Genomic DNA, 12,361 nt, shown 5'->3' on the forward strand with positions numbered 1-12,361 from the left:
TTTATTCTCATGCATGTGACCAGAGAGACCTTTAGGCTTTCCCTCAGAATCCACCTGCTCTTTCTCTACCCACAATTCTTTTCCCCCCTCAATTATAGTTTACATTCCATATTATTCTGTTTTGGTTTCAGATGAACAGCAGTGACCAGATAGTCACAGACTAAGAGTAGTCCCTCTGCTGCCCCAACCACCACCTGGCCCCATACAGAATATGATGGACCATATTCCCCATGCTGCCATCCGCATCTCCGTGACCTCTCTGCAACAGCCAACTGGGCCTTCCACTGCCTTCTTCTACGCACGATTCTTACACAGGGCCCATTCCACAAATGCTTAGCGGCACAGAGTGGGTGGTGGTGATTTCATGAGTTGCCTTCCCCGACTCCCCATAAAGGAATGCCCCCTCCTGGGAAATTCCTACTTACATGTCCCCTAACCTAGATGCGATTTTCAAAACCATTTTTGAAAAAGAGACTACATCTGGAATTTGTAACACTGCATGAGACAATAAACTGAAATATCAATCCAGTATGTAGTGTGAGTCTCACTATGTTTCCTTAGCTACTGTATCAAATTGATAGTGTTCTTCAAATTCTTCATAGCTGAGATTGACACCTTAAAATACATTTGGCTAGGCCATGGCTGAGTAGCTCAGTTGGTTGGAGCAGGGTCCCAATACACCAAGGTTTTGGGTTCAATCCCAGGTCAGGGCACATACAAGAATCAACCAATGAATGCAGATAAGTGAAACAACAAATAAACACACTCTCTCTCTCTCTCTCTCTCTCTCTCTCTCTCTCTCTCTCTCTCTCTCTTTCAAAATCAGCCAATCAATAAAAATACACTTGGATACTCAGATTTTAATGAAGATTTCAGGGAAGAGGAACAAAAACCTTGCCTGAAAAATAAGGAAGTGCAAAGAAGGTCTAAGTCAGAATTTCCTCCCAGGGGTTCTCCTTAAATACCAGGGCTCGTGTGGCCGGGTTCATTATCACTGTCACATCTGCTGCCGGGCTTTTCTACGCAGCTTCCCTTTCTTCATATCTCCAGACAGCCTGCCAACGTCTTCCTTCCCCTTCCCTCCTCACACACAGCCTCTGCGATCGGACGGGAAGGCAGGCCCGTTCTCCTCTGGTGGCGGGGAGGACAGATTAGTGGAGACCTCTGGTCTCTAATCAAGAACACAAAGTTCTAGTTATTTCTTGCCAGAAAACTGGCTGGGTGACCTCTTACAAACCACGGTCTCAGTTTCCCCTCTGTGAAACGGGGACACCACCACCTACCTTACCTAACTCAGAGTTACTGTGGTAAGATAATAGGACAACTTTTTAAAAATATATTTTTTATTGATTTTTTATAGAGAGAGGAGGGAGAGTGGGGGAGAGAGAGAAACATCAATAATAAGAATCATTAATCGGCTGCCTGCCTGACTAAGGTCCAGCCCATAATCCTGGACATGTGCCCTCGACCAGAATCGAATCCAGGACCCTTCAGTCCACAGGTTGATGTGCTAACCACTGAGCAAAACAAGCTAGGAGAATAATAGGACAACTTTAAACATGTAAAGAATTAGCCAAATATAAAGTAATATTGTTGGAAAGGGATTAAAAAAAGTATTTGAGGTTTAAAACATTACGTTAAGTAAAAAGAGCCAGATGGAAAAGACTACATATTTTATAGCTCCATCTACAGGAAATGCCCAGAAAAGACAAATCTATAGCAACAGAAAGCACACTGGTGGTTGTCCGGGTGTATGTGTTGTGTGTGTGTGTGTGTATGTGTGTGTGTGTGTGTGTGTGTGTGTGTGTGTGTGTGAATAGCATTGGCCATGAATGGGCATAAGAGATCTTTTAGCGTTGAGGTGGGCATGGCAACTTTAAAACTGGATTGCAGTTATGGTGACAAAACTCTGTAAATGCAATGATTTACAAAAATCATTGAACTATATGAAAATTAGGTGAAAAATTACAAGTCATAAAGAAACCCGGTAAATACAATTATTGCTGTTGTTGTGTTACCATCTTGTACCTGAGCACTGTACCAGGTACTTTAAATGTGCCTCCTCTGAGCCTCACTTACTGTCCATTGGAGCGAACCGAGTCTCAGGCCACAAGGCAGGGCTGGGGTTGAACATCAAGGCCATCTGAGTTTAAAGCCCGGGCGGCACTTTCCTTTCCAGCCAGGCCTCAACATGCCTGAGACATAATTCTGGGACATGGTTTGATGTGAGGGTTCACTTGCTGCTTCTCCCTCCATTGGGGAAAGATTAGTGAGACAGAGGTCTGTTTAAAAATAAAAATAATTAATAAAAAGAAACAGAGGTCTGCTTTTGTGGATGCTCATGGCAGATGGAGCATGACTCTTCTATTTAATGGGCCAGTGACCCTTTCTGCGGTACTGGGCCTAAAGTCAGACCCAGGGCCATGACTGGATAGGATAACCTAGTACCCTCCTCATGGCCAGTAGCTCCCCTCCTCCAGTCCTGACAACCAAAGAAGTCTTCAAATGTTGCCAAGTGTTGCTAAGGTACTGTGGTGGTGGATAACAAGATGGTAACATAAAAACATCAATAATTGTATTTACCGAGTTTCTTTATGACTTGTAATTTTTCACTTAATTTTCATATACAGTTCAATGATTTTTGTAAATCATTGCATTTACAGAGTTTTGTAACCATAACTGCAATCCAGTTTTAGAAAGTTGCCATGCCCACCACAACGCTAAAAGATCCCTTATGCCCATTCATGGCCAATGCTGTTCCCGCCCCCAGCCCCGGGCAACCACCAGTGTGCTTTTTGTTGCTATAGATTTGTCTTTTCTGGGCATTTCCTGTAGATGAAGCTATAAAATATGTTAAGAACCAAGTTCTCGGTTGTAATACTCAGAGGGAGAGTTTGGGAATGTGATAGAAGGAGACATGTCCAAAAGCATAATGATAAAAATGAAAAATAAGTTTTGTTTTCATTGTATTGAGGAAAATATTATGTTAATAATGATATAGCATTGCAGGCTTTGTACAAGCTGGTACTTACCAGCTTCTCAGCTAAGAAAGTAATGTACCCTTAGTTTTTCCTTATACACATATGTTTATGCATCATTTGCTTTTTAATTTTACATATGATGTTTCATAATTCTTCTCTTTTTTTAGATTTTTAAAAATTGAATGTATTGGGGTGACATTGGTTAATAAAATTATACATGTTTCAGGGGTACAATTCTATAATACCATCTGAGTTTCCCTAATTCTTAATGATTCCAATGTTGGCATTCTGAGCCCTCGGGATTGAACTGCCTTTCAGCTGTTACAGAAACCACATTATCATCAGGGGCTTGAACACCGGCTGGAGCCACCCTTACTCTCAGGCACTGCATGGCCTCTTGCAAAATAAAGAGATTTAATTGAACAACTTCAGAACAATTTGGCCAATAGGTAGCATTTAGCTTACATATTAGCAGGGAATTGTAAATTCCAAAGCTCCTTTGTTTCAGGAAATAAGAGCATGGACTGCTTTTTAATGCTATTTACTTAGAGAGGAAGTTCAGAAATACAAGCCCTGTTTACCCTCTTCTGACAAAAGTTACAAATCAGCTAGAGGTTGCAGCACCTTCTTCTAAATGCTCATTTAGAGATAAGTCACCACGGGTGTGGGCCTTTCAATTGGTTAGAGCAGTGGTTCTTAACTGGGAGTGATTTTGCCCACCCCTCTTTCCCCCACGGACACTTGGCAACAACTGAAGCTTCTTTGCTTGTCAGGTCTGGGGAAGGGGAGCTACTGGCACCTAGTGGGCATAGGCCAGGGTTGCTACTAATATCCCACAATGTACAGACAGCCCCCAGAGCAAAGAATTATCCAGCCCCAAATGCCCATACTACTGAGGCTGAGCAACCCTGATTTAGAGGAGAACTTTATATGAAAAGGAAGACACACAATAGTTTCCTGAGATATGTACAAGATGCTCTGCTAAGACTGTTCATGAATTTAGGCAGGTTAAACTAGCAGGGGTCTTCAAACTACGGCCCGCGGGCCACATGCAGCCCCCAGGGGAGTCTGATCCTGTCCGCCAGGTTTTTTGGGCAGTGAGCGCAGCCAAGGTGTTACAGTAGGGATTAGTAGTTCATATAGTCCGGCCCTCCAGCTCTCTGAGGGACCGTGATCTGGCCCCCACTTTAAAAAGTTTGAGGACCCCTGATAGGGGTTCTGAAAAATAGCAGTGATAAGTAACAAAGAACTATGGTTTTAGGAATGTGACTCATAGGTCTTTTCCCATCTCATCCTCACAGCACCCTGAGGTGCAAGTGGCACTCTCCTCCATTTTCCAGAGGAGGACACTGAGAAACAGCGAGGTTCCTCATCTTGTTCCAAGTCTGGTGTCTTGCAAGGGTCAGAGCCGGGACCTGAGCCTCTGGCTTTGGAGTCTGTGCTCAGTGCTGCTCAGAGCTTCTCAGTCTGGAACACAAAGGGGAGGGAGAGCCTGCCGCTGCACCCAGTTCACTGTGTAACCCCCAGCAAGCACCTACACAGCCATCCGAGAGCCCGAAGCAACATTAACCAGAGGCAGCAACATGGTGTGGTACTTGGACAGAAACACCAAGCTTAGCCCTTTCATGATGTCTATCAGGGCACTGTCGGAAGCTTTGAAAGGATAACAGAGGGTAGGCTTTTCCAAGACACAAGCATGTAGTCTAATCATTCAAATGATCTTGCTTCCTCCTTCTCCTGTACTTTCTCCTGTCTGTATCCAAAAATCATATAATCAGACGTTATTTCCTTGTTCAGGTTTAGTTTCTTCATCTGATGCCTCTACTATTAAAATGTGCCTATACTAGATTAATAGAAAATCAATGAATAAGTCCAATGGGCTAATGCCCTCATGATGGCGCCACATGATTCTTTAAATACTGTAGCCAGTGTTGGGGACTCAGCCCCTCTCACAACCAGCGGGCCCACCCACAATTCAGCACCGACTCTGAGCCAGTTGTGTCTTGGCCCTGGAAACACAGCTGTGAGCGAGACATGACACTGATGTTCTTATAGGAGAGATAGAGAACTCAGGAGGGATCAGGAGATAAAGGGGGGGGCGGGGGAGAGACTATAGGAGTGCACACCAAGGGGGCTCTAGCCCAAAATGGGGTCAAGACAGGCTTCCTGAGCAAGTGACATTGCAGTCAATGTCTTTAAGGAGCTTTCAATGTAGTTAGGGAGATTAGACAAAGACACATAGTAATTAGAGGACAGGTATGGGGCAAGTGTAAGTGGGATGAGAGGGTAAAGGAAAGCTCTCTCAGGGCCACAGAAACCATAGGAGGCTTCCTGCAGGGGGAGACATCAGGCTGGGCCTTGAAGGATGGGTAGAATTTGATGTCATAAAAGTGAGAACACAAAGACCAAAAGGTAAGACCCATGAAGGTGTGAGGTGATCAAGTAAAGGAAGCCATGGCATACAGAATGATTGGAGTATTGGGTGTGTTTTAGTAAGAAAAAGTCCTTGTTTGGTAAGAGCACTTTAAGATGCAAACACCAGAGATGATTGAACTGTTCTTCTAAAGGAGGGTGTAGGCCTTCATTTATCTATTTCAATAAAAGATCTGCTCCAGTCATAGCAGCCCTTCTCCTCAGTTATGAGTCAGGAGTCTCCATTTCAGCTGGGATCAAAGCAGTCATCACCGATTAGGTTGATATTGACCTTTGTTCCCAGGAGTTCAATGAGCTGGACAAGATGGCCCTGACTGTTACTCCCCAAATGTAAAGAGCCCGTGGCTTCCGAGGGAGAGGATAAATAAGACAAGAACTTGTGAAGAGGTTGAACAATTGCACAAGAAATGAATGTAGAAAAAGGTAAAAAAAAAAATATATACTCTTCTTTCATATTTTCTCAAGGATCATGGCCCAGGAAGCAGAGCTTCATCTGCCAATCTCTTGTGTTCAGCCTTTAGCTCTGGAGAGGAGGAGGGGGGCGGGGGAGAGAAAGACTGGGAGAGATGATAAAGGGGAGAGGGAGGAGGAGGGGGGACCAGAAAAGAGGCTCCTGAGCCTCTCTGTGCTGTAAGAGGGTAGGTGTGTACGTACCACTCAGCTTCTTGGGCTTCAGTTTGGGGGTTGCCAAACCCTATGAGAACCTCTGGGAGTTGATGGTTTGGGTAATGGTGACATGGTAAAAACTAACTTTGTAATGGAATAAAACTGGCAACATATGGAGGCAAAGGGTGAGGCTAGTGGAACACACAGGCAGAAGGTGTGAGGTGATCAAGTAAAGGAAGCCTGGACTAGGGTGGTGACAACTAAAATAGAAGAAAAATTTTAGGAAAAATAACCAGCAGCCCTTGGAAAGAACACAGGCATGCAGGCTGGAGGACAACATGCCAAGAGCCGTAGGGATGCCCAAAGGGTGATGGATGCAGTGGGAGGTGGTGAGAATGTCAAGGCGTTCAGAAGGGAAAGCAGGTCAGTGTTGGACACCAGAGTTATCATCATAGACCAGAGAAATAAAACCAGAAGAATTAAGGAATCCTAAGGAAAACACATACCATTTCTTTTGTATTTTGCAGGATTTATTTGCGTGGAGATGCTTAATGTAAAAAAGAATACTGAGCACCTAAATGTGGATTGAAAGTTTCACACTCACAATTTCAGAATTCTCCTGTCTCAGTGCACTAACCCCACTTAGAGATGAAACAATCTGATGCTTGCCGAGGAAGGACAGGCCCAAAGTGGCACATCTGGTAACTGGGATTCCAACCCAGATCTGTCTGGCTCAAAACCACGCCCTTAATCACCACCGTATTCTGAAAGAAGAGCAAGGGCTGAGGACTGAGTGAGGCAGACATCCTCAGTCAGGGACAGAAGGAGAAACCAGTGAAGTTGGTTTCATCACTGAGGTAGGATGAAAACTAGATCCGGTCTAGTAGAGGTCCAGGTACATCAGAGGGGGGTCGGGTCCCTTCAACATGGGTGCTACCAGACAGTACATGAGGATGAGGGCTTCTGCTACCATTTATTAAGAAATTTTAAAATACAGTGATTATTTCTTAATATCTGCTCTCAGTTGTTGATCTTATTTGCAATAGATTAAAAACCAACCACCCCCAAATGTAATCATTCCAAGATTTAAAAAAACAGCACATCACACACATACTTTACCTGAAGCTGTCACTGGAGGAGGAGCTGGCTTCAAGGAGTTATTTGGCTTGGTTGATCTATTCACCATGGGAGCTTAAACACACAAACATGCACATAATGATTATAGATACAGTCCACTGAAGGGGATTCACACTTGTGGGAAAATGCATTGTGGAAATGAGGGGTCAGACCAGAGAGTTTGGAGGGAATGGGAAACATACTCATTAAATCTATAAGCCAATAAAAAGCTTCCTCAGGAAAAAACAAAAAACAAACAAAACACACACACACACACACACACACACACACACACAGAATAAATATATTAATGATTAAAGGAATAATGAAATATTTTAAAATATATTTTATTGATTTTTTTACTGAGAGAAAGAGAAAGGGATAGAGAGTTAGAAACATCGACGAGAGAGAATCATTTATCAGCTGCCTCTTGCACACCCCCTACTGGGGATGTGCCTGCAACCAAGGTACATGCCCTTGACTGGAATTGAACCTGGGACCTTTCAGTCCGCAGGCCAACGCTCTATCCACTGAGCCAAACCTGTTTCGGCATGAAATATTTTATGATAGGCATTTTGTTAAAGTGAATAGTGGCTTGGAATCCCCTTTGCCAAACTGCAGATGCAGGAGATGAATACTTTGTGTGTTTTTTAAAAAAAATTAATTAGTAGAAGTGTATTGAACCTAATAGTGAAGGGGCCAAATTAACAGCTCACCCTCCCTGCCACAGCAACACATAGCATTTCTTTTGTATTCTCAGGCTTTGTTTGGGTGGAGATGTGTAAGAGGTGTTTATTTTCGTGGTGACGGGTGGCCAGGAATTCAGGTGGGTCTTCAAGCCGTTGGTGATGTGTAGGGAATGCAGGAGAGGGTTGTGACATAATGGCGGCATGAAAACTGAGCACTGCTACTCTAGAGTTTATTAGCTGAGTAATGTTCCTTGAAGAGATCCCTCACACAGGAGTACCTTCTTCATAGTGACTGTATCCAAAGTAAACAGGTGCTGTTCCAGAGGGTGTGCGGCACTGGCTTTTCAAGATAACTTGTTTGTAATTGCATTTGTTATTCCGTGAAGCATTTACAAACAAAATGTTCCTGAAATAGCATTACATTTAAAGATCCAGGATACAGAGCATATTTTCCTCTTCCATATTTTTCAGGCCTCTGCAGACATTGTGCCTGGTGCAATATTTGTAAGGCCAGCATGGTGGTTTGTGACTTGGTGAGTGTTAGGACAGCTAATAATAGGCACCTAGGTGCTTTCATAATTTAAGAAGGACAGAGGAAGAAGGGAAAGACTATGAAATATAGAGATGGCTCACCCAATCTGTCAAAGCAGGGAAATGCTGTGAACAGAGATGGGAGAGGCCTGAGCACCATCACTTCTGAGCCCCTTAGTCAGCAGGGGTCCTCAAACTTTTTAAAGTGGGGGCCAGATCACGGTCCCTCAGAGAGCTGGAGGGCCGGACTATATGAACTACTAATTCCTACTGTAACACCTCGGCTGCGCTCACTGCCCAAAAAACCTGGCGGGCAGGATCAGACTCCTCTGCGGGCCGCATGTGGCCCGCGGGCCGTAGTTTGAAGACCCCTGCCTTAGTGCTTGCTTCCAAATAGTCTCACATACCCCTGTCCACTGGTAGAAATGTTCAGGTGCTTAAAACTACAAACACTTGCCTTTTTCAGATGGGGGTGAACTGCTTTCTGTGGGATGAATATAGTTCTCATCTTCATCTTCTACAGGGACCACATAATCAGCCTAGAAGGAATGCACAAGTGAATGAGAAGAATGCTTTCCATTCATAGGTTATTGTATGGAAAGAAGTGATTAAAATATCTATTTAAAGAAATTAAATTAAAAAAATATTTACAGATATAATTTATATACCATTAAATTTCCCTACATAAAGTGCATAATTTAGTGGTTTTTAGTATAGTTGCAGAGTGTGAAACCATCACTGTAATCTAATTTTAAACCCCAAAAAGAAATGCTATGCTTATTAGAGCATTGGCCTGTAGACTGAAAGGTCCCTGGTTCGATTCCAGTCAAGGGCACATGCCCGGGTTGCGGGCTCAATCCCCAGTGAGGGGCGTGCAAGAGGCAGCCAATCAATGATTCTTTCTCATCATTGATGTTTCTATCTTTCTCTCCCTCTCCCTTCCTCTCTAAAATCAATAAAAATATATTTTTAAAAAATGCTTAGAGTAGGTGATATATGCCACTTTTTTTAGAGAAAGAAAACCACACCCTTTCAGCATAACATTGAGAGTTAGAGGGAGGCAGTGAAGGCACAAAGTGGCTAGTGCTGGCCAGAGAGCAGGAATGGAAGGAGGAAGACATGCCGGATCCAGACTCTCCTGATGCCTCCCTCCCATCCCACACCACATCCTGCCTTCCACGAGGTCTGGGGAGCCATCAGGATGGATTTACTTTACCTCGTCCTCAAGTTCCTTGGGTTTGGGTGGGACTTGAGGTTTCTGCAGAGACATCGAGGTGGGCATGGTGGAGGCCAGCCTCGCCTTAGCCGAAGGCCAGCTGGGTTTACTGGGAAGGGTCTTGCTGAAGGGTGGAGACTGCCTCTGGCTTGACCGGTTGTCTTGAAAGCAACAACAAAGCATGAAATGACAGGGGCTCTGGGTCATTCTTTGGGAGGACACCACTGAGCTCTACAAAGTACAGAACCTCCAGCCCCTAAGTAACCACAAATGAATCGGGGCATTCCTGAAAGGAGTGAAATGACATGTCAGGTAAAAAGCTTCAGGTGCCCATTGACTTACATTATAAAAAGTAGAAGGTCCTGATCAAAAACATGCTCCCAGGGGAGAGAGAGACCCATGGGCTCCATTACCTGAGAGACCCGATGACCCACCTGGAGATGGTGAGAATGGGAGGTTCCCTGCCAACCTTGACCTGTTCCCACCTCCCCGCTGAACACACAGGGGGGGGGGGGGGGCGCAGGGGTCGCCTCACCTACGTACTCGCCCCTGGTGAAGGGCAGGGCTGGGTGGACTGTCCTCGTCTCCTGTTCGACGGGCGGTGGCTCATAACTGTCATCCCCAGGCTCCTCAGCGGGCAGCACGTACATCTCGGAGTCGGAGTGCTCGTCGGGGTTTTCATAGTCGCTGTCCTGCAAGTGCAGACACCGTGCTCAGGGCCAGCTGTGCCTGGTTGTCAGGACAGACCTGACCTGGAGGGCCAAGTGCGCCCCCCCCCCCCCCCCCCCGTGTGGGGATGAGGAAGCCAGGCCTGGACAGGCTGGCTCAGATGGGGGGAGGAGGGAGGAGCAGGGAGAGAACAGTGGAACATTTAAACCACAGGATGGCGAGATTCTGCCTTGGATGGGGTACCTGAAAGGCCTGCCTGGGGAGACATTTAAACCAAGCCTGGAGGACGAGAAGGAAGAATGGAAGACTGCTCTTTGTTTCTCCTCTCTTGCCTTCTTTTTCCTGCCCCAGGACCACGAGTCTGAAGTCGCTGAGGCAGGCAGGGCCTTGGCATGCTGTAGGCACGGAGGGCAGGCTGTGTGCCTGGGCTGTGATGAGGCCTTGGAAGGGGTGCACTCGGGGAGGGGGAGGTGGGACAGGTTCACAGAGCCTAGCGGCGTTACAACAAGGCTGGACTCCATCCATTAAGGTCAAAATAATTGTGAGTGAATGTTTCTCAGTCCTTATTACAGTTGATGCCTTGATTCTGGTTGTTCGACTTTGAGAGACATATTTTCCTCATCTTCAGGCTGATTTTATTTTGTGCTTCCTAATTCCCTACTGTGTGCTTTTTTATTTACCCAGCCAGCAAGCTAAATTTCCTTGGTTTCCCTCAGCATGAGGACCAGCTTCTTTACTATCAATAAGATGTGGCTCAGTGCGTGCAGCCAGCAGGGGGCGCAGTTGCAGTGCTTCTGAGGGATCAGTGACAGCTGGGCTCCGAGAAATAACTCCATGCCCAAGTGACCCGTATGTAGAGAGGCCATTTGTCCTCTCTTAAAAAAACAAAACAAAAAAACAAAAAAATCTTTTCTCTGCAGTCGAAAAGGGAGGAACTTCTGGCTCCTTATACTCGGAGTCAACTCCAGGTGGTTTACACAACTTGAGCCCAGGCTCAATTCTGAGCTCTGGACAGGAGCCCCCAGTTCTCATTCTGGCCGCTGAGTAACTGAACGACAATGGGCAAGTCATTTTCATTCCTTTAGCCTTAGTTTCCTTACATGGTGTGTTGTCCTGTAGAGACCCTCTTGGGTCCGTTCCAGATCTAAAGTTCACAGGTTGAATTCACAGGCATGAATTTGATATATGAGAAATAATTATTGGGAAGAAGAGATTTTAGGATGTCTTGTCCCTATAAGACTCAGCCTAAGGGAAAAGTGGCTGCTGGTGTTTTGTAGGTTGTAAGGACACTTCGAAGAGGTTTACAGCCACCCCCTCAGTGTCATCATGGCCAGGGCCCCCTCTCTCACTCTGGCCTCCGATGCCCTGCTAGCCTGCTTGGTCACAGCAAGCACCTCAGAGCCTGGGTCTGAGATCTGAGTGTCAGAGGGAGAATTTTGGAACTGCAAGTTGAATTCTTCATGCCTTCCTTTCTTCAGCTGTAAAATTGGCGGGGCTGACATTCAAAATGTTTAACGATGGCCCTAAAGAATGTCCCAATGCCCCTGATGTGCTAAGCATTCACTCTTCGGTTGTTGGTTTGTCTGAGCTTCTGGGCAGGGGCCAGGAAGTGATGGGCACTGGGGAATTCAGGACGGCGGTGTTTGCTAACTGACATGGACCCATGTAAACAGTTTACCATCTGTTTTGGCCATGCTGGTGAGTACTCTGACTATTAGCAGGAAAAGGGGTAAGAATGCCTACAGAGGGCTGTGGTGGGGCTTAGGTGCAGCTCAAAGCAGCCTGTCTGAGGTTATTGCTGCCTCGTCCGCAGGTGGCCCAGCCACCTCCTCTCTGTGATGTGCGGCTGGCCACCCGTGTGTGATTCAGAAATAAACCCTTAGAAAAGCCCTGGTGGAGACAGTACCCTCCTCGTCCCATGAGCAATACTTACAAAGTCGTCTGACCACTGCTCCTCTTCGTCAGCAGGGCTCTCTGAAATGACACGGAGGAGGCAGAGTGCAGAAATGTAAATAAATATTAAGTTGCAGCTCCACCCTGTCCACAGCACCTGCACCTGCCTTCCCTGCCCTGGGGCTTCCTGGTCCCCTTTACTTGACCTTGAATGGTTATTACAGTCA

At 45.7% G+C, this 12,361-nt stretch overlaps 2 protein-coding genes across 2 annotated transcripts in view; one reads left to right on the forward strand and one right to left on the reverse strand.

Annotated features, from left to right (window-relative positions):
• The window catches only part of ZNF518A (zinc finger protein 518A), a 60,394-nt gene extending 56,466 nt beyond the window's left edge, over nt 1–3,928 (forward strand). Inside the window, exon 5 of the mRNA XM_084903508.1 lies at nt 132–3,928. Coding sequence (XP_084759634.1) covers nt 132–164 — 33 coding nt within the window. The 3' untranslated portion in view covers nt 165–3,928. The remainder of the gene's footprint in view (nt 1–131) is intronic.
• The window catches only part of BLNK (B cell linker), a 57,231-nt gene that overhangs the window by 14,874 nt on the left and 29,996 nt on the right, over nt 1–12,361 (reverse strand). Inside the window, exons 4-8 of the mRNA XM_084903534.1 lie at nt 12,175–12,215; nt 10,108–10,264; nt 9,573–9,733; nt 8,814–8,895; nt 7,140–7,211 (exon numbers count right to left, since the gene is read on the reverse strand). Coding sequence (XP_084759660.1) covers nt 7,140–7,211; nt 8,814–8,895; nt 9,573–9,733; nt 10,108–10,264; nt 12,175–12,215 — 513 coding nt within the window. The remainder of the gene's footprint in view (nt 1–7,139; nt 7,212–8,813; nt 8,896–9,572; nt 9,734–10,107; nt 10,265–12,174; nt 12,216–12,361) is intronic.

This window comes from Pipistrellus hanaki, assembly GCF_964339955.1.
Source record: "Pipistrellus hanaki genome assembly, chromosome: 14".
Taxonomy (NCBI): domain Eukaryota; kingdom Metazoa; phylum Chordata; class Mammalia; order Chiroptera; family Vespertilionidae; genus Pipistrellus; species Pipistrellus hanaki.